At 52.2% G+C, this 27,997-nt stretch overlaps 3 protein-coding genes across 3 annotated transcripts; 2 read left to right on the top strand and 1 right to left on the bottom strand.

Annotated features, from left to right (window-relative positions):
• Positions 1-4,279: 4,279 nt before the first annotated feature.
• Adk2 (Adenosine kinase 2) lies at positions 4,280-7,378 on the top strand. The gene is made up of 9 exons (XM_018640947.1): positions 4,280-4,371; positions 5,206-5,288; positions 5,412-5,533; positions 5,629-5,762; positions 5,914-6,075; positions 6,230-6,373; positions 6,541-6,699; positions 6,807-6,917; positions 7,003-7,378. The coding sequence occupies exons 1-9, from the start codon at positions 4,353-4,355 to the stop codon at positions 7,116-7,118; spliced, it is 1,050 nt and encodes a 349-aa protein (XP_018496463.1). The 5' UTR covers positions 4,280-4,352; the 3' UTR covers positions 7,119-7,378.
• A 313-nt stretch (positions 7,379-7,691) lies between these two features.
• On the bottom strand, positions 7,692-11,746 carry cutlet (chromosome transmission fidelity protein 18 homolog). The gene is made up of 15 exons (XM_018640913.1): positions 11,626-11,746; positions 11,362-11,524; positions 11,134-11,248; positions 10,857-11,051; positions 10,625-10,750; positions 10,408-10,489; positions 10,135-10,311; positions 9,810-10,011; positions 9,522-9,607; positions 9,241-9,409; positions 8,995-9,134; positions 8,728-8,888; positions 8,498-8,638; positions 8,198-8,334; positions 7,692-8,076 (listed from the first exon to the last, which is right to left on the bottom strand). Exons 1-15 carry the CDS (start codon positions 11,744-11,746, stop codon positions 7,692-7,694), a joined length of 2,400 nt encoding a protein of 799 aa, XP_018496429.1.
• Positions 11,747-14,307: 2,561 nt separating this feature from the next.
• LOC100904677 (PP2C-like domain-containing protein CG9801) lies at positions 14,308-26,184 on the top strand. The gene is made up of 7 exons (XM_029112512.1): positions 14,308-14,693; positions 17,333-17,544; positions 21,035-21,284; positions 24,421-24,659; positions 24,955-25,265; positions 25,403-25,624; positions 25,723-26,184. Exons 1-7 carry the CDS (start codon positions 14,527-14,529, stop codon positions 26,119-26,121), a joined length of 1,800 nt encoding a protein of 599 aa, XP_028968345.1. The 5' UTR covers positions 14,308-14,526; the 3' UTR covers positions 26,122-26,184.
• Positions 26,185-27,997: the final 1,813 nt, after the last annotated feature.

Here is a 27,997-nt window from a genome sequence, read left to right as displayed (position 1 = left end):
GTACCACTTTGAAAGAATCTATGATCTAAATGAGAAGAAGGTCGTGAATGGCGTCCGCTCGGAAGCCCATGGTGTCGAGCAATTCTACGAACTCCGACATTGCAATGAAAAGCTTCTCATTCAAGGTATTCATCCAGTCGCCCTCGCTGAAAACGTCTCCGGCCTCGAGAGCCGACGGGTCCACCAGGGTCAGACCTCTATCCAAAGAGAGTTTGGCCAAGTCCTCTCGAGGAATGAATCTTTGATGATCCCAACGTAGGAGCCTGAAGGCGAAGTTCGGGTCGGCCCTCGACTTGACGATACCGACGACTTCTTCATCGCCGAAGGAAACGTATGTTCGAGGATATCCCTCGGTCGATGTCTCCGTAGTCTTCACAATCTGGGAATTAGAAGTCAAGCTTTGGCGTGAAACTAGTGCGTATTGATGAAAAGCACCTCGAGACCACCCCCACATTTATCGACAACACAGAGGAGGTGAACTCACTGTCAATTTAATGTTTTCCCCGACAGGTGGACATCTCCCAATTGGAATAACATTCAGAACTGGTTGTGGAGGTCCAGAAAGGAGCTGCTCTGCTCGACAAGGTCGGAACTTCTGCAGGTCGGGGAGGAAAACCTGCCAGTGGCCTACTCGGGAGACAGCCACTTGAGCGATCGCGTTCAACTTGTGACCATCATTACAATCTGAGAACAAGAGGAAATTATGAGATTTTGCGATTGCCCCTCCAGTCCCGTCGGTGGTCAGATCACCTCTGCCAGCGTCCATTCGAGGGAGGGAGGTTCCCATGCAGCCAATTACGAGAAGCGTTAGATCGAGGTGATTGACCAACTGGGAACTTACAGACATATTGTCCTTGGGGAACGATTTCCGTCCGGACGTATTGAGAGTCGGGCGGACTCCAGTCCGTAACAAAGCTACAGGATCCATCTTGGCTGTAACAGAGAATCTTGCCCGTCGTCGAGTACCCCTGGCACAAGGGGCCTCCAGCGATGTAATTACTCCAGAGCTCGTCGTTCATGAGCTGCGACTCAACCCCGGATGAGCGTACGTAATCGAAAGTTCTCAGCCGCACCGGCGAGAACAAGGACACGTCTGAGTTTGGTGCGACTTTGACCAGACCCAGCGTGCTCAGTTTCTCCACAAGAGCTTCCACGCCATCGATCGGATCGATCCTTCTCTGGAAGGTCGCCTCGAAGTCCTCGAGCAGCTGGTCGAGCGGGACCTTCGGTTTGCTCCATAGCAATTGCATTACGTCGACGATATCCGTGACGGAGAGACCACAGATACCTTCCAGGACACGGTCGTCGGAATCCTCTTCGGAATAATCAGGAGCGACCTCGAGGCCTGTCTGCCCAGGGTCGGCTGATGTCTGGTCGGCCATGCCCTGGATTGTCACCTTGAGGGTCTCCGACACCGGGGCGCCGAAATCGTGCGGCGGAACAGGGATTGTCAGCTGATTCTGAGTCGGCGGAGTGTCCTGCGAAACGGCGACGGAACGCGTCGCCGTCGCGATCGGAAGATGGTACCCGTTCGGGGTGGCTAGGACGCGATGCTGAGGTCTCAAGTAAACTCTTCCGCTGTCCGCACCGATCACCAGACATTCATCCATTGAGAATAACCAATCGAGAAAAGTCTGCGTATCGATGGCTCCGTAATTATATTCGTAAGCTCGACGTAAAGCGGTGACGGAAGTACTCTCGGGATTCTTCATCATCATCCTGATGAGGAATTGCTTTTTTTCGGACGTGAGCTCCCTCGCGACTTCTTTGGGAGCAGCTTCCACCGGTTGGAGAGGTGGTCGTTTCGGCTCCGCCGCGGACGCCTCGGGGCTGCATCGAGGCTCCATGAACCTCGCGATCGAACTCCCCATCGTGGCGTTGAGACGAAGGCTCGGGTCCGGAGTAGGTAGTAGAGGCGACTTTCTTGCCTTGGACGGACTACTTCCCGGTACAGGGATCGATTGGGTGCTCGGGGCTGGTAGCGAGACCGCAGGTGCATACGTCGTTGTGTGCTGCGTGAACGCTGCCGATTGTACCTCAGCGAGGTTTGAGCTTCGACTCGTGGGAGCGCTTCGATTCACTCGAATTTCCGATTGTGCGCAACTTCTCTGGGCGCCGGACAAGGCTTTTTGTACCGAGGCTCTTAGGGCGGATAACTCGGCTAGTGGCACCGAGCTCTTGTAGTGGTTGAGATTAACGTGACTGAGTGCTTCGATGTGCTTCAAGTTCTTACCGCACGACAATATAGCGAACTTATTCGAAGTCGCTAACCATGCGACGAGTTTCCCTTTGGGCGCGGGAAGTGGAGCCTGGTACGCTCGCTTGTACAAGGACGTCAATTCGCTCAATAAGATTCTGTGACCGGGTTTCTTCGCCAAGAGACGCAAAATGTTCTCTTCGACAACCTGCGTGATCTTGTAGGCTACCTGAAATTCGAGATCGGAGCGTGAATTGACGGAGGTACGCCGATTTTACGAGTCCTGGTCTCTATAGGTGGACTCTCCCCGCAGCGGTCTACGGCGGCTCGTTGTTGACGACACTGCGGCGGAATATAGGAACGGAAAGCACATTCTGCAGCTTGTCTAGGGTTCCGGAATCGCACATTGCGGAGCTTGAATTCACGTGGAGAGAAGCCAAGTTTCTATTCAACTCACTTTTTTTGATCCGTCGCTCCTCTGGTTTTCTACAAAGTCACGTATGTGTTTCACTTCATCACTCACGACAGGCAACACTTGTGCCGTCCCTCCCGAATGGACTACTCGGACGCAATCGGGGCATTTATTGAGGAACTCGATCAACGACTTGAAACCGAGCTCCTTGAACGGGATGAACTCGTTTTCCATCATTTTGTACTCGGCCTCCAACTGGCCCAGCGAGAGAGCGTTCTCGCTGGCCGTGAGAATCGAGCTGATGAGGATCTTCGTCTCTTCCAGGTCGGCCGGCATGATGACACGTGCTGCAAACCCGATGAAATCAAGTCATCCGTACCGATTTCCCGCGGGAGAAAACGAGGCTCGGGATATCGATCCTTTCGCACACTGGCGCAACAAGTGTTCGTGTGCAGACGGACAACCTCGGCGCAAGATTGCACTGCCTTGAGCCTACCTGTTTCGAGGCCGGATCGGTCGAACGATTTTCTCCTATCCAGAGGCTCCGTTCACGCGGAGGAGATTGTGAAACTAGCACGTTCCGTTTTTGTTTTCGAATACTCGCAGCTCGTCGTCTCTCCAACGACTGTTCTCCCTCTTCGCCGCGCCGGAAGCGGAAGTAGAATATTCGAATTTCAAAAGACGTTCATCCGGTACTCCGCGGTGGGTTCCTGGAGGACGAGAACAGGAGAGTCATGACGCGACTACGAAATGTGAGCCGCAGCGTATATCGCTTAACACACTATCGATCAATGTGCGGTCAAGCGTGAGCATATTGTGACGTCGCGCTCTCCGTGGGATGACTGAGAGATGCGAAGAGAGATCGATACGAGCCGCTAGGAAACAAAAGCCGCGCATCGTAAGATCTTCCGTGTTTATCGCTGCGCTGAATTCCCGGGGCAGGATTCGTCATCGTCGATGTGTGGCCCCACGCCCAGTGTCAACAAGTCCCACGAAGAGGCAGCAGATCGAATATCTGTTTCCAGGTCGTTTGTCGTTGTTGAGGCTGAAAAACTTTTCTCTCGATCGACGGCTCGGCTGCCATTAAACTCCTTTCGCTTACATCGCGGATTATCGAGTACAAAATTATGGAAAACGAGTACATCCCGGATAATCTGATTATTATGAATGAAAAGCTTCAGTTCTTTTGTCTCCGGAAGGATACGACGCGAGATCGGAGAGCGTCACAAGATCTCTTCGCGCACATGCCAGCGCGTCGATAAGGGATGCAAAATTCAATATAGCTCCCGGAGAGTTCTGAGACGACGAGGAGACCTGAGAGGGGAAGGCTTCGCCAGGTGATCGCGAAAGCCTTCGTTTCAGACCACGAAGTAGATATTCTTGAACGCAAAATGTGCGTCTCTTTGGATCTGCCGGTTTCACCGAACGCTTCCGATTGGGAAATTTCTTCTTCAATTCGAAGAGCTCGCCAGAGATAATAAGCCCTACGCCGGAAGGGTCCGGCGATTTGCGATCGGCCTAGACGTGGGATAATTAATGTCTGAGCCTCTCCTTCCCTTGAACTGAGTTGGCCGATGAACGAATGAGATTGCACCGTAGAAGTTCGAATATTTGCCGCCATGCCGACGGCAAGGGGAAACGACTCTCTCCACATTCGGAGCTCCAAGCGGCAGTTCCTTTCACTTAACGAACACGTTGTCTGTGGGAAACCATTATTTCTCGATAAGTACGAAAGGTGGAATAATGTCTGAACTTCCCGAAGGTGAGCTCCGTACCTTGTGCGAACGATAATCGTAGTACAGCTGAGTGGAAAACTGCGGACACGTCCCATTGTGAATCCTTCGACTATACTTCCCTCTGAGGGGAGTTCGTCCCGTCCGCGAAGGTTGGCAATAGACGCGCATCCCGGCGGTCTTGATCCAGGACTGCCAACTCCCAATGGCAATCTCCCGATTATACCGGACATCTGGGATTCCATCGGGTTTCCGGGTTGCCTCCCGACATCATATTCGATATCCGAATCACCTGATCGGCACCGGTGTCTGCAGGGGATTCGGGCGCTGACTGTCGAGCGGAGGAGGAACTCTAATTATGTGCGCAGACCCCCGCCACAATTCCAGGGCGCTTCCTTGACGTCCAATCTTCCACGAGCATCGACCCGAGGGAGATGTCACATGGCCGAATCATTGTCAGTTTACAATGTCCCGGCAAAGACTATCTCCCGTTTTATCTTCGACGTTTCATTCCCTCGACTAGGTCTCACCTACATAAGCGGAATTTGAAGAATAGCAGCTGCGGTGGTCAAGAGCTTTCGCTTGAATTCGGGGACCCGTAGACGTCTTACGTGTTATTATCGAGCGTTAGGGAATGCATGGTCATTGATAGCCTCATCCCGTTGAGCGATATCGATCTCTTGTCACATCTCTCGGCGCGTAAGACGTGTGCGCCGTTCATGGTCTGCCCTTGGCTTCGATAGGATATCGTGTGATTCCATTCTCGTCAGCCTACGATGAGAATCGGTGAACGATGATCGACCGATCAATCAATCATTCCTTCCTTAATTTATGAAATTCGATCGCCTTCCTTCATCTTCCAGGCGTTCTCTTCTGTATGGGGAATCCTCTCCTGGACATCAGCGCCGAGGTGGATAAATCATTTTTGGAAAGGTTCGGACTCAAGGTATGGAGACTCGGGATCGGCGTAATCAGAAAGATCCAAATCCCGGGAAGTGATCTTTGAATGATTTTCGGACCGTGGGTGGAGATGTTTGGAGCGCTCATCGTCCAAGAGACGTTATTCCAGGCAAACGATGCAATTCTGGCCGAAGAGAAGCATGTTCCCATGTACAGGGAATTGCAAGGCAAGACAGACGTAGACTACGTTGCCGGTGGAGCTACTCAGAACACCTGCAGGGTTTTCCAATGGTAGACATAGTTCAGTCGTTCGTTTTATTCCGAAACTTGCTTTTACAACCCTTGCACGAGGCCTCGGGTTAAATAACGGCATTTTCGAACCTCAGGGTCGTCCGCCAGAGGGATCGTTGTGTTTACATGGGCTGCATCGGGAAGGATGAGTTTGGGAATATCCTGGCGGAGAAAGCTCGTGAAGCCGGCGTCAACGTCCGCTACCAGATCAATGAGACTACTCCTACCGGTGCGTCTACTGAGGAAGATTTTCGCGAAAAAATCATACAATATGCATATGTTTCTGGAATTGAGACCTTCATCAACCTCTTCATCTCTCAGCGTGAACTCGCGCTCCTAATAGACCAATTCCGGAGCATCGACTATCTCGTGCCTTTCAGGAACTTGTGCCGTTCTGTTGACCGACGGTGGAACTCATCGATCGCTATGCGCCAATTTGGCTGCCGCGAATTGTTTCACTTTAGATCATCTCCTCAAAGAGGACAATTTGAAGCTCATGGAAAACGCTCAGTATTACTATATATCTGGATTCTTCTTGACAGGTCCGCATTTCCACTCTTCTTTCCCTCTTTCAAATCCCCACAATCTGATCTCCTGCAAACCCCAAGATTTGAACACATCAGAGCTGTCCCTCGGCTTCCTGACCTGTCCGATGAAGTCGAGGAACGGTTATAATATTGATTGTGATGTCCACAGTGAGCGTGGACTCTATGCTTCATGTTGGGAAACACGCCACCGCCAAGGGCAAGCCGTTCTGCATGAATCTGTCTGCACCGTTCCTTTGTGGAGTATTCTCGACGCAGATGATGTCGGTGATGCCCTACGTCGACATACTTTTCGGTGAGTTTTCCGCTATTCGCTGTCGATCACTCTGGGGGCTCTTCTCCCGAATGAGTGACTCACGTCCCTCCGATGGCGAAGGAGTCGTTCAATCATTGGGTTTCAAGATTCGTTGTACAAACTGTTCGCGTATCTGGAGTGACCTCTGGAACGGTTTCCATTCGAAGGCAACGAGAGCGAGGCGGCGGAGCTAGCGAAAGCCCAGGGTTGGCCTAGCGACTGCACGAAGGAAATTGCCAAGCGTGCAGAGAAGCTGCCCAAGGAATCCGGATCCCGGTTGGTTGTCTTCACGCAGGGTTGCGATCCTGTCATTGTTATACAGAACGGTGGGTATTCCGGACCCAGATAGGGTCGATGCGTCCCAGAATTGAAGATTTCGGCTCGATTCCCTCGAGAGTTCGTGGCGTCTCATAGACTGGTGTTTCGTTCGCAGGTGCGGTAACGGAGTACCCTGTCGAAAGAATTCCCAAGGAGGACATCATAGATACCAACGGAGCCGGAGATTCCTTCGTGGGAGGCTTCCTGGCTGGATACGTCCAGGTTCGTTGAAGCGCGATATCCTTGTCGATAACCAACGGAGCTGGGATTCCGGGAACAGAGCTCTCTGAAACTGGTATTATTTTCCGCAGAAAAAACCATCGCCGAGTGCGTGGCTCTCGGGGTCAAGTGCGCAAGTATGATGATCCGACAATCGGGATGCTCATTGCCAGACCGCAAATCATACGAAAACGCTCTTGGCTTCTGAGAGCTCATCCTGTGAGTGTCTGACGGGAAAAGGGATCGATGCGAATTTTGTAAGCTTCTGACTCCGCATTCTCGAAGCGTCAGCACATCGGGACCCAGAAACTTGCACAAGGAGACTGCATCTGTTTTACTTACCACCGGCACGGCTGTTGCTCAAATCGCTTCGATTCGGGATTGGTTGGGTGTTATTCGTCACCTTGCCCTAGCGGGAGTATTCGACGGGTCGGAGGAGAGATATAAAGAAAGTTTTCTACGATAATACCCTCTCATCTTTTGTGTAGGCTCTTGTGGAAATTTTCCTGCCGATTCGCCTGAGAATCAGTCGAGCAGAAGAGGCACACATGTCGTCAATTAGTCGTGGGGTTCACCCGAACTACCCAAAGATGCCTTCTCGGATATTTGCAGTCCTTTTCCAAATCGAAGAGCTCCCCCGTCTTCGTAACACATGAATGATGATATGATGATGGATGATGATGATGACATACGGGAATACATGGGTAGAAAACCAAAGAATTCTGTCGCTTGTAGCTTACGTCACGTCCGGCTGAAGTCCAAAGACTGATTTCTTTATTCGCTAGAGTATTTGCTTAATCTTCAAATTTTTTCGAACAGCATTGCTGAACCCTTCCTTAAACCTATAATACACCGAGTACGATTCCGATTTTGCTTCCTCTTGCTCCCTCTCAGTCTGCTGACTCGGGCTTTCGTCGCTCAGTGACTTTTTCTTGATAACTCTACCGAAGAAGTCTTTCCTGACTCTCTCTGGCTGTATGGCCGGTTTCGATACTTGAGCCAAGCTTTTCGTGACCTTCTTCGCTCTGACGGTCGAAGTAACGGAGTCCTCCGAGCTGCGCACTTTCTGCAGCTCCAGGGTCCGAGAGAACATGAGTTTTGCGGCGTACGTCAGGGGCGTGAAAGATTGCTCTATACCGGGGAAGCGCACGAGCTCTTCGATGTTCCTGAAACAAGCAATTCCTCGGTGAAGGCTTCATTTTGCTCCCGCAGCGGGGTCTCCGTCCAACCCAAGCGTTTTTCGTATCGATGTCAGGATTTCTGAAAGAGTTTCTGAGGTTTGCTTACGGTTCGAGCTCGAACGAGTATCGGCCTTCAATGTGGCGCTGTTGGAACATCAGACCGAAGGCTGACATGACTCCAGTGGCGGCTCTGAATTTAGTGCGGTCTTCGTCGTTGAGGAGCTGAACGTTAGACGATTTCAGCTGAAATTCGGAGAGGAACTCGAACGTTAGGTCTCTCGTCACGGCCAAGCCACGGAGGGACAGCGATGTGTAGTTGTCAATTTCAATCACAGGGTTTCCCGGAAGTGACTTGAGCGACTCATAGCGCTCGGCTTCAATCGTGATTGAAGCTTCCGAGAAGTACCTGGGGTTGGATGATACCGAAGACGAAAGGCAAAACCTCAAGCAGAATATTCGATCCCGAATATTGAGCGGCCATCGACGGAGTGGTGGAAGACAGAAGCGAGGACAGATGGTGTTTCATTTTCTGGGATTTCATGTAATTCTGGAAAATTCGTGATTAGAGGGGAGAACGCTTCGGATTCCGGTCCAGATAGAAAGCGAGTAGACGATATCATTCAACTAGAGTCTTACCTCGACGTGAGAGTTGTTCATCACCAGCTTGGTCGGTCTATAGCTGGCGTGCATGGTATGGAAACGAGCTGCCGTAAACGAACCATACGCCATCAATGAGTAGTTTTGAGTGCTCATTATGACTGATTGTACCTGATCCGCGAAACAGAGCCATTCCGAAGCTGGAGTCAGAGATAAGTGAAATTAAATTCGTGGGCGATGGATACCCACTGAGAGGCGGAAGCAGCATAATGGATAATGACCGGGTGACGCACGGCCTCAACTCACATAGCGGAACCTTAGAGGTCATTTCAGAGTCGAGTCCCTGTCGGCTGATATAGGTATCGAAGAGAGCCTGATTCACGCGCTCGTAATCCCCAAAGGATTGAACGAGACCGGGTATGTCAGACGATCTCGCACGTCGGCCGCTGAAAACCGTAATTTGATATTCGATCTCTTCCGTCCGAGCCATGAATCGATTCTACCGAGCATCGATCGCCGGGCATCGATGGCCGGCCACATAAAGCTTCATACCTGGTCTGAGTCTCTCGAGGTTTGCTGAAAATCCCATGAAGTACGTTGCCTAGAGTCTGTTGGGTGTCTTTATTGCCGACGTTTGTAGCTGTCACGTCGGTCATGCTCACAGCACCTTTTCTCGAGTGGAGGAATTGAAGAGTTGATAGACAGCTCCGGATGTCATTCCCTGCAGCCACAAGACAATCATAGACCGAACACTCATAGCTAAATCTCGAATCCTTGAAGAGCCGGAGCGCTCCCTTGGTACCTCAAGGGTGAATTACGAATCAGAACCTCACCGGTTTTCTCAGCTAGGGCTTGCAAGGCCGCGGAGTCGTACTTCATACGTTCTCTCCGAAGAATATTTTGTAATCTCGCGGAAAGCCTGTAATCAGAGTATTCCGATAAGAACCTCTCAGCACCCAGATATTGAGAAGATCTCACGGGGAACGAGGTTCTCATCTCGTTCATACCAATAGAACGAAACAGACCCGGGTGGGTCGGTAAATCTCCCGGTTTGCAGTTGCCTTGTGTCAGAGGAATGGTCGCAAGACACCCTTCCGAGGATCGACCCCAAGATCACTAACCTTTGGGTTTGTATGGACGGCACCTGAATGAGAATCGCGTTTTGTCGGAGTTGTCGCAGAGCTGGACCCCAAGGGTCGTTGCAGATACAAATCACAGGCCGTGTGAGGACTTTAGGTTTCCGTTTCTTGCTTTTGCCCTCCGCAGCGGGTTCTGGCTTCAGCATATTGAGCAGGACGGCTATGGATTGCGACGGTGCGCCATCTGTATTTGGAGCAAAGCGAATTTCCAATCATAGGTCAACCGATAACTTGGATCGCGACGGGAGAGACGTGTCTTGAGGCCTTGGACCTGGGAGGGGTATTAGAAATAAACGTTCGAGCTCACCGATTTCGTCGATGACGAGACAGTTCGGCCGGCATTCTTTATCCAAGACGGACTTCATCTGGGTTGCGCTTTCCAGCGCAGATCGGAAAGCCTCCGGACTACGGTCGTCCGACGCGTTCAGCTCGACCACATTATAGCCGGAGTGTCTCGCGAGAACATGAGCTAGGGTCGTCTTCCCTGGATTGAAGAGAATGGCGCTCGTATATTCAATAGCGTCGCCATTTCGAACACCGATACGCGTTCGGGCTAGAAGAATCAGGGAAACCCACTCACCGAGCCCGGGCGGTCCGGCCACCAACACCACGGGTTGCACGGGACGCCTCGACTTATCGAGCTCCATGTTCAGCTCTGGCAGCTGATCCCTAGAATGAAGAGTCATATTGGATTCTCAGCCGCATGGGAAGAGATAGGAATCATCATATGAAACATAGAATGGATAATATGATGTCAATCTATGACCGGAGCATCAGCGAGCAGCGGTAAGCGGGACCCACCTCTGGAAGAAACGTTTCCTTTCGTTTGTTTCCTGAGGGACGGGGGGAGGTTTCTTCACCTCTTTATTGAAGACGCAAGCATCCCACAGTTTGAGCCATTGCAAGACCATACGGTTAAGCGCCTGGAAGTCGAGACTGTCTCTGATCATTGACGAAGTTGAGTTTCCTGGCCTCCATCTTGGGTCGAAAAGCGGAAATCTTTTTTTTCCCAACAAACTCTGAGCTCACCGCATCACTGAGAAGATCTCGGAAGCTTTTCGGTTTGTACTTTTCAGTCCATAGTTCATCGTTGGGCCTCTGTTCTCTGCTGTCTCGGTGACCCCCGGGTCTCGTTTCTTCCACATCGGCGTAACCCTCGGGCAAGGCGGCGTTCTCGGCAGAGGTATCAAGGTGGGAGACGGGAACTTGGCGCAATCTCTCCAACTGAGGGGAGAAGACTCATCAACGATGAAATTCGTCGGGATCGCAGACAATGCGTAGGTGTCGATACGGAAAGAAACTCTACCTCCGCCTCTGCTTCGAGAAATACGTCCCAGAAGGGTTTTTTCAGTAGGGACAGTTTTTCCCCGTTGCTCGGTACGCTTTCAGTAGATGCTTCGATGGAGTTTGTACTGCGCACCCTGGAATGCGAGAAGCCGCCATTCGCATCCCATCTTCGAAGAGAATTTCGTCGACTGGCATATTTTCAGCGCTCACATCAGTCCGGGACTGGATAGTGAAAAGTAATACTCACGGAACCAGGGACAGTCTACCATCGCGAGTTCGAACGGGGAAAACATTTGCCCATCTAGTGACCGGCGGAACTGGGGGAACTTCCTCGTGAGTTGAAGTGTCGAGGTCGATCTCGAGATCGCCTGAAGGACTCTCGGATCGGACCCTCTTCGCGTCAGGGGAGTCTGTTGGAACAATCGACTGGACTTGAGCCGCTCAGTTGCGAAATGAGACTCCGGAGATCGAATTGCATCCATAGGGTCCTGTTGGAGATGATTCCATTTACCTGAAGAGCATCCTGGGGTCGGAGAAGCAAGCCTCTTGACGCTCCTCCCAGCAGGCGCTTCTTCTTCTTCCTCATCTTCCCTCGTGAGAGTGTCACTGGGCTCTTCCTCCATGTCCTCCATGTCCCTCGGTGGCCGTGGAGAGACTTGATCCGAGGATTTTTATGGCATAAGGCCCAGAGATCCCTTGAGATCCTAGTCCCGGCTTCACTGATCGGAGTTGCTCTTATGCGCAATTTTGCGCATATTCACTCTTCGCGGGGGAAGTAGCGATCTGTTTGATCGAGGTAAGAGGTATCAGAGACTTTTACGGAGACGGGAGAGGCAAGGGAGCCCTCGGCCCGCCAAAAATTCCGTGTCAGCTGATCGTGAGTCAGCGCGCCAAATTCAAAACGCTGCAAAGAATTGATCCGCCACTGCTGCGAACACTTGCTCGGATTGTGGAAGCGAATTCCCTGAGGCCAGAATTCCGATGGTTCGACGTCTGGGCGGATCTTCCACTGACTCTGGACCCGCTTACCTAGGAAATTCCTCTTGGGGACCTCGCTGACGTGCCGCTGGGGTCATTCATGGCTCTACCCTGCGCGTATCTGATCCTTCTCTCATAGAGTGCATCAAGTTGAACGACATGATCTGAATCTCAACCGAGATGAGCCATACAGACCATCAGCGCAATTCAGGCGACGGCGGCCAGTTCTAATCGAAAGCTCCTGTCGCGGATCCGTAACTCGCGCTTGTATACGCAGAAGTAGTCAATCCGCCCCGATTGCTTTGTTCCTGACGCCCCGCTGTTTACATTCCCATTGGGGTAGACTCCAGGCCCATGCATCGGCATTCTCCTGTTAGCCGGATGAACGTTAGAGGCTAAAGCTAAGAATAGAGGAGTCCCTCATTGAAATTCCGAGCGTGAAATATGGCTCTCTCGAGCAGCATTGGAAATTCACCGTGTGTCAGAAACGAATGTGTCACGTGCTACGGAATGCCTTCATATCGCCACCGGGACCAAGTTGGAAGGTCGAATTCCATCATCGGCAGTTTCCTCTCTGTGATCTACCGTATTTTGAGAAGCTTCGATTTGGAATCAAGGTCACTTCGATTGCTTCCGCAACGTTTTTTTTCGCTATTCCGCCGTGGTCTCGATTCCTCGCAGGGGCGGAAATCTCGATATCTCGAATGCACCCGTCTCCACCGCGCCCTGCTTCAGTCATCTCATTCGATCCCTTCTCGCAGCAGCCGTGATCACCAGAAGATTGACCCGTACGTCCGAATTTCAGCGACCTGACGGTAATCATCGCGGGTCCCAGCCTGCGAATGCGCTTAGCTCACTCGACTCTCTCGATGTGCGGGAGTGCATTCGCAGGTGGAAGAGGAAGGAAACTGGCAACTTTGTATGTAGAAGCAAAGCTCTGCCGATTTTCGAAGTCGCTTGATCGGTCGGCGCTCGAGTGGTCGACGGGAGGAAGTCGCAGAATATTGCCCAAAGTGTTGGGAAGAGAAAATCCATTTGGGAGAGTTGATCTGCTGAGGAGGTCAAAGGTAGGTTCGAATGCATTGGATCATCTATTGCCGCTGAAGGCTCTTTCGGTACGCTTTTCTCGGTCCCTCCCCTCATGAGCAAGGAAGATAAGCCATTGTTCGCGACGGCCTCTGGAGTTCTAACCTAGCGGAGCTATTATTCCGAATTAAAGATTCATCGGTCGGAGGCAGAACTTGATAAAGAAAGAACGGAGCTCCTCTTTTGTTTCTTCCCGAAAGAGGCTCCCTCCTAGGAATCGACTCGCGAGGAAATATTTTCTCCGATGTCACTCGAGGTCAACGGTGTGGCGTCCCTGAATTGCGCTCGTTCGAGAGCAAGACTAGAGTCACGACGACGCGACGGCTGCTCGGACTGGGGGTGACAGCTGACGGGACCAGCGAAAACGAAAGAGGGCGACGGATTTTCGAACGACGAGGCCAACCTGGAGTCCCCCGAGTCGGCGTCGAAGTCGGATTCTATGACATGATGGGAAGGCAACGAGGGTAAAAAACGGGATGATCAAAGCTCCTCATCGAAAAAAAAACTGAAAGTTCACAAGATCCAAAGAGGATTTCGGGCTGTCCTCCGATGCGGGACATCTGCTCGATTCACGCGTCATGAGCCTCCGGTAGGAGGGCCCACAGGTGAAACTTCAAGCACCCCGGCTCCTTTAGAAGTCGTTGATTCGAGAGCGTGCGTGTGGGGGTTGCGTGTTTGAGAGCAAGCCAGTTGCGTGATGGTGTCACGCTCTCGCGCTCGCTTTTCACTTTCTCCAGCAGCTCTCACCCGACTCTCAGCTGCTACCGCCTCGGTTGTTGTCATCGGCGGCGGCGGCAGCGACGACAACGTCGAAATGGTCTGTGGCCGCGGCGGCGGCCGTGGACAGCATTGAGCGAGCCCGCGTGCCCTCTATAGGCATCCAAGCACCGGCGCGGTGGCGAGAAAGCAAACCGAGCGATCTGGTGCTGCTGGCGAGGCAGCAGACAAGAGAGCGGGGAAACCGAAGTGAACGGTGGCGCCATCTGCATCCGTCCAAAACACAAGGGAGAGGGGTTCTTGGCAGCGGGCATGCATCCATACCCAGTGTTCTGAGAGGAGTGCTGCTGCACACCAACATCCATCCTGCCAGCCAGCCAGCCAGCCAGCCAGCCAGCCAGCCCGTCCGTCTGTCTACTTCCACTAAGCAGCCGACGAGACAGATGTGAAGCAAACAGGAGGACTTCAGGAGGCGCTGGAGAAGTTCACGCCATGCCATGATATTTCCATCAGGCTAATTCGCTATTTTAAGCTTCTGTTGGCGAGGTTTCCCCTTCTGTGATACTCTGTGATGCCGAGAGAACATACCACTTGTGCGAGCTAAATAGCGTTTGAGTGAAAGAGTGTAAAAATGAGTTCCACGCAGACTTTGCGCAGCCGGGTGGTCGATTTGTGGAGAAGTTTCTCTTTGAAAGAAGACTGTGATCCTGTACCGGATCAGCCGTCGACTCGACGGAAGTTTGAAGCGTCAACGTCACCTGAAACGCATGACAGTTTCATTCACCGCTATCTGAACGGGTAAGACTTCAGAATTCTCCGAATTATCGATGATTAGACACACGGGTGTGTTTATCGCTACAAATGTGCGAGACCGCCAGACCAGCTACTCGTGTCGTCTGTTTGTTCATTCCCTCGCGGGTCGAGAGCACGTAATGAAGAAGTTGAAGGATGCGCGCATGTCATTGAAGCCCATCTGAATGCTCGAAGAAGACCCTGGAGGAACAGGTGACTAAGCTGCTCGCTATCTCCGGGCCGCGATATGCACGGACGGCTTCCGAGCGAAAGCTTATCCAGAGAGAATCAGCGTTCGTTTTTATCTGCCTTGTCAGGTCGGATCTGACAGTCAGGCAATTTTGTTCTCTCATCGCGAAGTGGTTCTTGTTTGCTGAACGACTCATTCAGGTGACTCTTGTTGGTTCCGTTGTGTACGAGTGTTTGTTCTCTCCTCTCTTTTCTTCATCTCCGAAGGCCGTCACATCACCGTGCTTCATAGAGAGAAATTCTGTAATGACGAGTTGCGGAGGGTGACAGGTTGCTTCATAATGGTTTCCGAGATTTTTCTTCCCTCGCTAGACCGGTGAGCTTGTTTGTGAGAAGATAAGTCCCTCTGCTAATCCTGTTTGCTTAGGGTCCGATCCTGGTGATCGGTGGAAACAACATCGCATCGCTATAATATCAAAGGGGTGATGTTGTCGACTACTATGTTGGCTCGTGTTTCTCTCTACCGCTGCTACCGCTGTTGATGATTCAGTTGGTGCTGCTACCGTTGAACCGCCGCTCATGCTCGGGTTCACAAGGGACAGGCAAACTGTTGGAGTGAGTGAAACACTTGATGTTGTTGCCCGAGCCGCTGCTGTCGTTGCCTGGGACGAATTTGGCGTTTTCTGCGGCTTTTCCGATAGAAAGAAAGGGAAGCCGCGCTAACGTTTGTTGGGGACGTTTTGCTGCTCCGCGACGACTGATGGGCGGCTCCCAACTACCACAACAGAAAACACACCAAACGCTACAAAGAATGTCGGGGACGGAGTCAATTCCAACGGCTCGCGGATCAGGATTCCGAGCAGCTGTCACGTACCTCGAGGTACATAGAAGCTCGGACATACATATGTTCTGACTTTACGGAACTATCCAATTGCCCCTGGGACAAGACTCAATGTCCCCACCGTGAGACATGCAGAGATAATTTCCTGGACTTCTCCTTCTGTCCATCACCGTGGCACCCCGATCCGAGTTCGCTAAAATTCGTCGCCGGTTTCGATTCGCGGCCCTTAGGACGTGGTTTTCGAGAAATCGGGGAAGTCCTTCCGGGGTAACGTTCTGTAAACGGCGGGAGAAACCCTACAGTATTTGAGCTTCAGCCTGCTCCAACCTGACTCCGCGCTATTGAGGACCTCCGACCGACTGCTTCTCTCAACCATTTTCGCATGAGTTTTTGTTCTCGTCGGCACGATCGCCCGCCCTGTCTATCGACAACATTGTCACCATGAGCGGCGGGAAACACTCATCAGAAGAAAGGGAAAATCGAGCCATGTTGTAGAAAGAAAGTATTTCGTGGTCCAGGTTGGCGTGCGAATGAACACTCCACGCGCGCAGAGTAGTAGATGTCGCTGTAATGGACCTCTATTAATCAGAGACGAGCCAGTAACTCACTCGCTCGCGCGTTTCCCCGCTCTTTCGGCCGCTCCTTCTTCCAGTTGGTCACAGTTTCGGTCGTTGATGTGCTTCGTGACCACTACTCGCGTCGCTTGTCACCTTCAACCGCAATGTGCTCTCGCAATTCTCACCTGCCAAGGGAACAATTGCCGTTTTGTACGCCCGTTCACCGAACAACGCCAATATCACGCTTGTCGTCCAAGCTTCATTTTCTGATGGCTGCAGAGATCGCAATCAAGGAAAGCTTTGTGCTGTGGAAATCCAGATTCCGGATCTCTCTGGGCCTTGAGGTTCTGGCGCTCGGTATTGAAAGCCCCTCAGAGATCTCCCTGAATCGGACAGCCGTATTATCATCATATTCCTCACGTCAACGCCCAATATTGTCCCCTGGAAAGGAGGAGCTGAGGAATCCCGTTGGACCTTATCGGATAGAATCGCTTGCCGACGCGTTTCACGAGAATACTAATTTCAACCGACTCGACGGCTAGTTGTAGTAGTCGAACTTTCAACTTCGACCAAGAGTCTTGCCCGTCGGATTCTATGGAACACTAAACGTAAATCGAGTTTCCCTTTCTAATTCGCACCCTTCTCCTTCGGCTGAAAGCACCGCCGCGGAATGACATTATTATTCTCCTCTTTCGGCTTGAGACAAAGAGCAGATGTCAGTAGATGGAGGGTTGAGAACGTCGAGCTGGTGCAGTCGTCAAGTCGAAATTGGATCTTTTCTGCGAGCGACCGGCGCATTGCCCCTAATCTTATCCGAGTTTGGGATGTGAGTAGATAGGCGCTCCCCTACCCCACAGAGTGACAGCTGCTCAAATAGGGTCTCGAGTCTCGACTCTGTCCGGGAATACGTCGACTAAATTTGCTTATTCAGGCTCGAGAGTTGAGCTCATGATACGCTTCTGGTTCTGTCGAACTCTCTGTGATAATATGTCTGGCAACTCCGCCGGGTGAGCTCAACGAGACAACGAAGGAATTCACTCTCGATCTCCGCATTCCAGAGAAAGCAACGGCTGCACAGCTCCGGAAATCCAACATGGAAAGTCTTGTTACGATCTGCCCAGCCATCCGGTGGCATACATGGCTCCGCGAGTCGTCGCGGCTCACACGGGACCCAATCAAGGCCTCACGGCAATCGTTCCCAAAGACTCCCAGGAGGCCTTCGCTCCAAATGATTCCGTCGATTTCATTGACGATTCGCCGAGGAAAAAAGGTATGCGCCTTCCGAGAGAAGCTCTCGAGTCTTGTCAATTAGGGCACAGTCGGTTTCCGGTCTAGGTACGACCACGGAAGAATGACGTCGGCATTGATTCTCGCTTGCGCAAGCCTCATTAGTAAACGCGGTCTGGAAGTTTGCCGCTCTCGAACAATCTCGACGGGAGCTCGAACGAGGGCAGAGGGAAATGTCTCTCCCTGAGCTCCTGACACGGAAGCTGCCTAAGCTGGAATCCCGACAGAGTTCCAAATGTCGTTTCCGAGCTGGGTCTCGCATAGAGGAAAATCGTCGTCCTTCGGTTGCTTTGCATCGATTCGATTCTGTCGAGAACGACACCAGATCGGGATCGCCATCTCTGTGACGTCTCCCCAGCTCTGCACCCTCGATTGGAGGAGTAGGACGGATGATTATAGGCTTCTCGAGCCCGGGTGGACATGTCGGAAGCTCTCCCCGCATAGCTCGTCGGTCATTTCCTCCCGTGGAACAGTTCGGTTCGGTTTCCGCGATAGCCAATCTCATGGATATTTTTCTCAGTCATATTTTTGGGCTAGGTGTGGTGGATGCTGCGCGCCGCCGAGGGGCGCCCCGGGAGAAACCATGAGTCAAATTCTCAGAGCGGTCCATTCTCGGCCCGAACGAGAGCGCAGGAAGCAAGGACAAGACTTCCTTCCTCCCTTCGAGAGACATGACCACAACTGGCATCGGAAATAGACTCGTCCGATACAGATTTCGACGCCCATATTATCCGTTTCTGAGCGATCCGATGTCTCCCGAGACATACTAAGCTCAACGAGAAAGTTTTGTTGGGGAGATTTCTGAAGTCTTTTATCGGAGCAGAAATAGACGATAGGAGATCCAGTCGATGATCATCAGTCTGCGTTCATATCTCAAGCCGGGGTGAATTTTGGAGTCTGAATCTGACACCGAAGGGAGCGCTTGGGGAGGTCGGGGAGCGATCAGAGCTGCGTTTGATCTCCCCCAGTCCCTAGAACGATTGGCTCCGGCGATACCCGATGTTCCCCCGCATCGTATCGAGGCGTGTCTGATTGGACGATGCGTGCATGGAACTTCATCGAATAGCGTCGGTTGTCTCCGGGTCGCGTATCGATTTGTCTTTCAATGAAGACCGCAAGCGGCGTTGAGCTCTTCTCAGATGTATCTTTCTAGTCGCATCAGAATATAAAGGAAAAAAGTTCAACAGCCTCAGGTCGTCCGTGGGCGGTCCAAAACCGCTCGCCGGACGCATCGTTGTAGCGACAGATGGTCTCCATACAGTTCAATCGTATCCTATTGACGGACACATCCGATGCGACGCTCTGCGGTTTGGATTGCTCATCTCGCAGCTCGTTTCGAGTGGACCCTGGAAGGTAGTTCCCGCCAAGATCATTCTGCTCAAAGAGACTTCCCGATACGCGATGCACAATCTTCAGGCGGACACTCCGATGGGAAAACCTTGCAAGACCGACAGCTTGCCGTAGTAGACTAAGGAACTTTTGTCGAGAATGCACCCGTGCCTTCATGTAGGACGGGCCCCGACGACATTCGATATCGTAGCGTGGTGGGTCGGTCTCGATTGATAACTGATATCCTCCGAGTGGGCAGAGCCTAGTCTCGGGGTCGACTACTCCGACTCGACGGAATCCCCACGACATTTTCTCGTTTGCGACGTCGCTGTCAGCGAGAGCAGCGGCAGCAGCAGGTTTGCCGGGGTCATTTCCGATTGAAGTGATTTTGGAGCTATTTTATCCCTTCTTGTGGGGAAATCGAAGCGGGGTCGATTCGAGCAATATGGATTCCGCTGCCTTGGAACGAAACGCTCGTCTTGTCATCACGTCTTGTTCCTCGATGTGATTTTCTCTCTGGCTGACGATCCGTGCTTGGATTCCGTTTTGAGAGAAAATTGTCTTGCTACATCCTATTCAATGCACAATTGTAGTGTAAGTTTTTCCTCACATGGAGAAGTCGTCTGATCTGAGTGCGCTTAGGTAATATAAAAATCCGCGCCAAACTGGGTCATGCTCGCCGTTCAGTCCTGTGATCTGATTCCCCGCTCAGGAATGATATCGGAGGGATATTACGTGATTGGGACGATTTTCCATCACAAAAGCATCACGGGGTCACGGAAGACGATTTCCATGAGGGATCATTCCTGTGCGTCCGCCGAAGGGAGGGTTCCCATCTGTCGCATGACTTCAATGCGAGGCACCATTCCCTAAATGCAATTTCTGTGTCGACTCACGCCGATAGATTTGCGATGATCGGGAGTCTCTCCCAGCAAGAGCATCCTTCCGTCGAATTGAATAAAATCAAACATAAGACGTCGGCCGACCAATCAATGCTCATAATATGAAAGTCTCGCGGGAATCCTCCTTGCCTCACTTACGGCTGCGAACCTGAGCTCTGCTTTCGCTCGATCCATTTTTCCAGCATTCCGTTGGAGACCGAGAGATCATAAATTTTGTTAATACGAGTTCGTAAGACAGCCCATAATTCTTATCCTTCCGACCATAACGTTGGAGGAATAATCAGACACTTTACTGCGCCCCGACCCGTGTGAGCACACTGAGTCGCGAGGGTTTATTGACTTTGTAGGCGGTAAGTCTCTGATGACGGCGATGACCATAGTTTGCCCACCACGAGCTTGCCCACCCCTCTGTGCATTCGCTCATCAGCATTGCCTCTGACCAGCACTTCCTCCCCTCGCAACCCCTGCTCTCCATCTAAGCTTGGAGTTGGGCCAAAAGTCTAGCTGCGAAAATGTAAGGAAAAACAGGAGAAAACGGATTCCTCTCATTCGGCTTCGCGGCGTCGAGCTCACGCTCGAACGAAAATTGCCCCATAACCGTTTCGAAACCCAGAGCGTGATCCGTTTCGCGGAAGAGCGTTCGGGTGATTCGGCGAAATCTCGCGGAGAAGGAACGTGCCCCTGTCCGTCAAACGTCGGTCGTGGCTACAGTGGCACCGTGTCGTCTCAAATCTATTGGAGACGATTGCCCCTTGTTTGCCTGAATGAGCAGCAGACTCTTCGAGGAGCTCCCAAAGTGGGTCGTATGAAGGGTCGATACGTGATCGTCTCCGTCAGTGATTCACTGTGGCAGAGCCGAACCTAATTCCGCCTTGCGAGCTCCTGCCTATTTCCGATCGGTGGGGGGGGGGCGTGCGTCGTTGGGGGGGGAGGGACCCAGCAGTTGGACTAGCGAGTAGTACCTCGTTGCTTTCCTCGCTCCATGACTCCCCGTGCTATGCGCGTAGCTATTCAGCAGACGGAGCAAAATAACTGTTTGCTGACCGAAGGAACAGAATTCATTCCTCCGCTCACACGCGCCGTGGTCTGTTCCCGAGCTTCCAAAGTCCAATTTTTCGGGAGCCCAGGGGGGCTTATTTTTTCAGAATCGAGAGCCCACCCCTGGGGCTGTCCAATGGATGACATAATCGATCGAAGTTGAATTCCTCTCTCCTGAGAGACTCATATTTTCCTTCTTTGCAGAACCTACGGAAGTGGCCGGTATCCCGAGCTGGCAGTGTCCCACCGACTTCGCCTGTGGGCTAGCGACAACGCTGTATGAATGTAACCCGAACACGAAGGAAAACACTGGTGAACCGATTGCAGATGCTTTCGGACTTTGCGTGCGCGAAAACTCAGCGATCCTCGCCTTGGCAGATGGAGTAAACTGGGGCGAGAAAAGTTGCTTAGCAGCGCAATGCGCCGTTCACGGCTGTGTTGATTATCTGAATAAGTGAGTATCAGCGCCCTCCCGGAGGCTCACAGTTTCCGTCGTCGAGTCCTGAATCAAGCGATGCGGACCCAAACAATGGCAGGAAGCTCCCGGGCCTCACACGATGATGCCCGAAGTCGACGGGACCTCGAGGCCGTCGTCTGCAATGTACCGATATCCCTTAATTGGTTCAGTGATTCATCGTGGTGGAAGGGAGTCGAGGGAAAAGCAAAGCGTCATGGTTCCGCGGGAAGCCTTGCATCGAGGGAAGACTTTGTGAGCAGTAAGATTCCTTGAATGGACGCGGGAGGCGTGTGGATCGGCGAGGAGGTATTGAAAATCGGGACTGAAGCTGAGCGACATGCTGCGAGTATCGTAGCAAGAAGCCATAGGACCGATCTGGATACATTGTGTGCGAGTCGAGAGGATCGTGTCGTATTGCGGGGAACGCTTCGGATTGCCTGACTCCATTTCCCCGCAACCCGAAGGAAGCCATGACTCGATTCACACGCAGCTTCGAATTCAATTCCGTTCTCGGGCGTTTCTCCGGCGAGAAACATCGACCCTCCCCGGTAGGTCAGGGAACATTCCTCCGATCCGGCTCAATAGGATAAGTCGTGGAGGAAGAAGTCGTTTCGGTCCGCTCGCAGCGAGACTTGCGGAACCGGATGCCCCGCTTCATCCATTCGCTTCATGGTGTGCATCGCTTTTGTTTCATGAAAAGTCAGTCCTTCCCTGACGAGGAGGAGCTCCGGCTGTTGTACTTCCACGTTGCTCGGGTTCGCTCGGCGCAAGTTTAATCCAAAGGGCCGATTCTCATCCGGGAAAGTATGTTGGGAACAATATCAGTCGGATTCAAAGGAGAGATAGAGTTCTTCCTCACATAGAGGGTCGTCTTCCCGTCATTACTGCTCCACCGACAAAATGGACGAGGACGAGAGCAGGCTTCTTCTCCAGGAACTTTCCGCCGGTAATGAACCTGTGTAGCGTGCAGAGAGTCGGGGATTGAAATGGAACTCCCTAAGTGGCGGCAGGCGCGCGATGCGAATGGAGTTGAGATCTTTCCAACAGGGTCGGGAGAGGGGATCCGACTGCGCCGTTGGATATTTTTCTTCGTTTGACGAACCATTTTACCTACCAACATAATTATCCTCCTCTGCGACCGACGGTGACGTCGGGGCCGAGACGACGGCATTTTCGTAGCCATTCGAACTCGGAGCCACCTCACGCGGCGCTCTCAATTTAGGACTCGAGTTCAGCTAGCAACAAAGGTTCGCTCGGAGAGAAAGGGTGGATCACGATCGTGATCATCGTGTTCCCTCGAATTACGCTGCGGGGGTCATCGGTGAACGACATGGAGGACGTGCGTGTCGTCCGGGTCTAGGACCCTCCGATTCGGGATATGGTGTTCGGAATGCGAAATCATCGACAAGTTTCCCTGAACGGAGCGCGTATTCCATTGATGGCTAGGAGATGAGTTTTGGACCGGAATTTTATGTCCGTCGGCGGACCGCAAAATTGTCTGTTCTGTTGTTTGCCCATTCAGGGCGTGGTCGCGTGCCTGCATCGATGCGCGCAAACTCAGCAACCGTGCGTGTCACGCTTCCCACTGAAATAGAGAGAATCCTCGATGTCGTTTCAGTTCCCACGCGCCTCATCGAGTGCAACGTTCTTGCGAAGCGTGTCTTCGAGGATTGATTTCTGCTCGGCTTGACCCCGTTCCCGCATAGGACAGCTTGACCTGCACTCTCGAGGAAGATCCCGGAGAAGGCTCTGACTCGGAGTGCGGAACGTCGCTCGCCTTCGCTCAGAGAGGTTCAGGCCTTGAGGGCCTAGCAGAGTGACCCCGCGCTGATCGACAACTGACAACATGGACGAATGGAAACTTTGCGATGAAAGTCAAGATGTCGGAAAACGATCCGACCGAGCACGTGGAGCTGTCGTTTGTTGGTGAACAGGCAGGCAGGGAGCGAACCTCGGAACGCTCTCCCGGCATCTTGCTTGAGGTGGTTCGGGAATATCGAGAAGTATTGGCTTCGTCCATCATCCCCGATAGGTTCGAGAGCTCCGAACCCCTTCTCTGAAACCCATGGCCTAGACTTGGATCCTCCGGGGACTTTGATCGTGGGCCTGCGACCAGCGTCCGAGACCGACTATCATTCATGAGCCAGATAGACAGTCAGCCGTTGCAGTTTTCACTGTAAGGACCTCATCCCAGGTTCAATGCCGCTTCCCACTCTCTCGATTCATCTCTCTATTGCTAGTCGGATTTCCAGGGTAAATGCCCTTCGGATATTGTGAGCCCGAGAACAGCTCCTCTGGATGTAGCATCAGACCGAGAAGGCGAAAAGCCATTCTTACTGCTCTCCCGGATCCTAAGGCACTCAGCGACAATGGAAGCTGGCGCGACAATTCTCTTCCATTCTTCTCCCGCCTCCCCTCTCGAGAGACCCGGCAGCCGCCACTGCGCCAGGCGCCGAGAGACCAACCGTCGGACATCCCTTGCTTTGGAACGCTCAATTTAATACGTTTTTTAATGCGAGATGATTCGTTTCCCTGTGTTGTAGTCTGAGCGGAGACCGAGACAAGCGATCAGTCACGCCGATCAATATGCTGCCAGCTGAAGGCGAGCGTTGAACTTTTGCGTGAACTCCAAACGACAATCATTTGCGATGAAACAGGCCATTGGAACATTCAATCCGATGTCGCCGTCGCTCTCCAAAGGAGAATTCCGCTGTGACTTCATCGAGGTCTCCACCGATCTTGCAAGGAACAGCAAACTATGGTTCCTTCGAGGGGAGTTCGCGTCGGGTCAAAAACATTGAGCTGTTGACCAGCCTCGGCTGCGGTCATCTTCCGAGCGTAGTGGGGATCTTACGAGGGATTTGACCGAGTGAGTTTGAGTCACCCATGGAGCCCGTCGGTAGGGAGTATCGAGGACACACGGCTCAGCGCACAGCCTGCTCGCCAGCCACACTCCCGTGGAGAGCCCGGGGCCTATCTAACTTCCTATCTGGGTCCTAAACTTCCGCAAAGCCCATGAGAAATCGAGCTGAAAGCCTAATCTGAGCATGGGACGGCCGAGGAACTTCGACGGCTGAAGAAAACTGATCGACCTGACCCTTGAATGAATTTAAAACCTATTGTCCTCTTTCAGAGCCTTGTTCGCGGGAGCTCACAACGTTACGTCGACGCTCGATGTGTTCGTTTGCCTTCTGCGCTCATTCGAAGCAGCTCACAATCTCATTCTCGAAAAAGACGCTCTCCTGACGACATTGTGCGCCTGTGTAGTCTGTCCTCTCGAAGACGGACGCTTCGCTGTTTGCGTTTGCAATGTGGGCGATTCGTTTGCGTACGTTTTCAGCGAGAAACACGGCGTCCGCGAAATCACCCTTGGTAAGTAGGCTAATGTAAGAGACGCCAGATATGGCCTCTCCGACCGAAATCATGTGCGAGCCCCTCTAAGTCCCCGGACGGTTCGAGGTCGAATAGCGTAATCTCGTTCGAAACTTTAATTGTGAATCGATTAGTGCTCCGCGCACGATCGATATAGCTTCCGAGCCTCAAACGTATGACCTAATTGTAGACAAAGCGATTCCTCGAATAGTCTTGGCGGAAGCTGAACCTCCGTGCAGATGAAAATTTTAATTAATTCAAATGTCCAAGTCACGATCGTTCATACCCGATCCAGGTTCCCATGATATTCATTCAATGCGGGATATGCGTGACGCGCTCGGGGCGCTCGGACCTGTCGATGGCAAAAACCCCGAACTGAACAACCTCACCGTGTCCCTAACGCTGGCTGACGAGGGCGATATGGTTTTCCTCACGTCGGATGGAATCTCAGATAATTTCGATCCCGTTGTTGGCAAGTTCGCATTGGCGAAGAAAGTTGGCTCCGGCGCAGAAGACCGAAACAAAGAAAAGTCTTCTAGTCACCGGGGAACTTCCGCCAGTGTGAAGAGATCCGCCAGCCACAGGATCGCCTCAGCAAACGAGAAAGTACGCAGTTTCTTACGGAGAGCGTGGATATGGATTGGATTATTTTTCCTCAGACTCCTGATTCCCTAATGACCCGGTCCGCCCGCCTCTTCCGGAATCGATCGAGATTTGACACGAACGTGCACTGACTGTTCCAGAATCAACTGCCCATCGTCGAAGCACACCAAAGACATGCCCTGACGCTATTGAGGATGGAGGATCTTCTGCGTAAAGGAGTGGGAGGTGACGAGCAGGTTCCGGTGAAAACTTCGCGCGAGGTCTGCGAGAGAATGGTGGAATTCGCCACCAGACTGACCATGGCCAAACGTAGAATTCTCGAAGACCCCGAGCTCTATAAGGACGAGCAGTGTACAAATAGAGTGAGTTTCATTGTCGAAGTGGCAGACGAAATTCCGAAAGAACAGAACGCCCTAACATAGAGGAAGGGCATCAGGCCATTGATAATTTCTCGTTACAGGAGCGACGTCAGAGAGTGTGCCAAAAGCTAGCTCTTGTCCCGGGAAAGTTGGATCATGCATCTCTGTGTGCCGTGCGTTTGGGTAGACATCACAAGACACCCTCGGCCAAAACAACGCCAACGAAAAGATCGATAGCGGATGCGCGGAAAGCGTTCTTCGAATCACCCGTGACTTCCGACACACGCACTACGGAGAAGAACAACAACTCGTCGTCCTCATCGACGACCACCTCGTCGTCGAGGCTCTCGAAAACGAATAGCAACGGCACCGCGGAGCTCAGGAGCAAGTCCGCAACGCCCACGACGACGAACCCGACGACGGCAACGTCATCATCGAGACCATCGACCGCGGAGAGTAAACGAAGCGCTCCGCTCTGTAGTTTTGAGTCGATGATTTGATGCGAGCGAATTCCATGTTGATTATGCGTGCTCTCATTCAGAGAATAAATGGTGCAATTTTTACAAGAACTCCCATTAACCAGACTTGGAATTAGGCTCGCAACGATCCCGGGTTGTCCTAGCGGCGGGGGTAGGGGAATAATATCGCAGACTAGGAAAGCGAATGGAGCATGAGCGGATTTTCTCCTCGGAATTAGGTTAATGCTGTGCTTGGCACAGCGCCCCCCCCATCGATCTCCCCCGATTCGACTTTAATTTCCCTAAGATCTCAATAATTCCAAGTGTTCCGCAGACTGGAGCAGAAGTTTGAGAGACTCACTTCCAATGGGATAAAGATAAGAGGACGGGGAAGAGTACGCCTGTTCTTAACGAATTAGGCCATAGAATGGGAAACTCCAATGTATTCACGGAGGATCTTTCAGAGATGTCCCGTTGATTCCCTCGAAGTTATCTCTGTCTGGTTGACGAACGGGCTCAGGAATGGCACGAAAAGGTAGCTTTTGGCTCCTAGCGAGCTCTATCTGGGCTGCCTGCGCTGTCTAGGCATACTTCCGAGGGAGACATCGACAAGAGTTTCTCGACGCTTCGGGAACACCTTTGGAGATCAGACTCTCGACATCAAGTATCGAGGAACACCTTCGGAACTCCACGCGTCAGATTTCGAGCTCTGTTCCCGCCGCGAGTTTTTCATCGTCCCTGATCAGCACCGGGGACGTTGGAGAAGTACCGCTGATTCACGACTGAGATTTATCGCTCTCGTCCAAAAATGCTCCCCGAAAATCTTCTGCGTACGAGTCAATTACCCCGGAAAACACTGTGATGTCTGATACGCTCGCTTCAGGTATCCTCAACCACATGGCTTTCGACTCCGCTTCAGAAGTCTACACGAGCGTCCTCGTGAGCTGTGTTCTGTGCTGCACTCGCGATCACTCACTTGATTGGAACCCTGAATCCAATGTTTTTCAACTCGGCCTGCTTTGTTCCCATTCGCGACCTCAGCTCCTCGGGGTATGCGCTTGTTTGTGACAAATGTCCAGCGTGAGACAGCCGGCGCTGACTAGAGAAAGTCTGATCGTGAATGCCCATCTGTCGTATACCGGCCCTCTAGCTTTCGGGGGTCAACAAGCCCGGCTTCCGAACTCCGCGAAGGACGATAACGAGCTAATGAGAAGTCGTGAAACTTATGGAGGATGAGATCAACCGCGAAGGCATTGGACGAATAGACTTGAGTTCCGTTCAGCTCAGCGAGACCTCTCGACGAGCTCCATATTATTCTGTTTAGAATCATCACTCACGAGCGAGAATAAACTTTGAAATATGGATCTGATTCATCGGTCCCGCTGCTGTCATACTCCTGTCGAAGCATAATAATTGTGAATACCGTTTCCCAAAAGAGTTGGTCTATGCTCGCTGGCGCTTCTTGATGCAAAGAGAATCAGTTTCGCGGTCTCTCTACGGGTCATTCATGAGCGCGAGTCTTTCCGAAGGTGCTGTCGGCTGCTGAGACCGAGATCTCGTGAAATTCCGCTTCATCGGAGCCTTCCGCGGCCGCTTCCCGATCCTGATGGTTTTTATTCATAGATGTGCCCCTAGCTATATTGTCAAAAAATATCCAATGCTCCTCGCGTTTGGAGAGCCCTGTGCCGACGAATCAAAGACCTTCAGGAGGGTTTATGACCGTGGTCGCTCAATGCGAATCCCTCTCGAGTCAACTGTATCCTTAGCGGGAAGAATAATCGCTCGAATTAGGGGAGCCGTAACGAGACCTGAGTGTCTGAACAGACAGCAGTCAGACTCGTCGACCGACCGTGCGCTACTGCGCGTACGATGGAGCAGGACGGAACGATTCGCGAACCGCTTGGTTTTGAGCCTTCCT

Source organism: Galendromus occidentalis, unplaced genomic scaffold, assembly GCF_000255335.2.
Source record: "Galendromus occidentalis unplaced genomic scaffold, Mocc_1.1 scf7180000077512, whole genome shotgun sequence".
NCBI classification, from domain to species: Eukaryota; Metazoa; Arthropoda; class Arachnida; order Mesostigmata; family Phytoseiidae; genus Galendromus; species Galendromus occidentalis.
Note: the sequence above shows the minus strand (reverse complement) of the source record. Positions and strands in the feature narration are given on the sequence as shown.

What these genes read in the sequence shown, in the direction of transcription:
- LOC100904677 (XM_029112512.1), top strand. Translation starts at nt 14,527, where the DNA reads ATGAGTTCCACGCAGACTTTGCGCAGCCGGGTGGTCGATTTGTGGAGA. An exon ending in ATTCACCGCTATCTGAACGG is followed by an intron (nt 14,694 to 17,332) that starts GTAAGACTTCAG and finishes TCCGCATTCCAG; the next exon opens with AGAAAGCAACGGCTGCACAG. An exon ending in TCGCCTCAGCAAACGAGAAA is followed by an intron (nt 25,266 to 25,402) that starts GTACGCAGTTTC and finishes TGACTGTTCCAG; the next exon opens with AATCAACTGCCCATCGTCGA.
- Adk2 (XM_018640947.1), top strand. An exon ending in CAATGAGACTACTCCTACCG is followed by an intron (nt 5,763 to 5,913) that starts GTGCGTCTACTG and finishes CGTGCCTTTCAG; the next exon opens with GAACTTGTGCCGTTCTGTTG. An exon ending in ATCTGGATTCTTCTTGACAG is followed by an intron (nt 6,076 to 6,229) that starts GTCCGCATTTCC and finishes TGATGTCCACAG; the next exon opens with TGAGCGTGGACTCTATGCTT.
- cutlet (XM_018640913.1), bottom strand. Translation starts at nt 11,746, where the DNA reads ATGGAGGACATGGAGGAAGAGCCCAGTGACACTCTCACGAGGGAAGAT. An exon ending in TTCTCGAAGCAGAGGCGGAG is followed by an intron (nt 11,052 to 11,133) that starts GTAGAGTTTCTT and finishes TTCTCCCCTCAG; the next exon opens with TTGGAGAGATTGCGCCAAGT. An exon ending in GAGATCTTCTCAGTGATGCG is followed by an intron (nt 10,751 to 10,856) that starts GTGAGCTCAGAG and finishes CTCGACTTCCAG; the next exon opens with GCGCTTAACCGTATGGTCTT.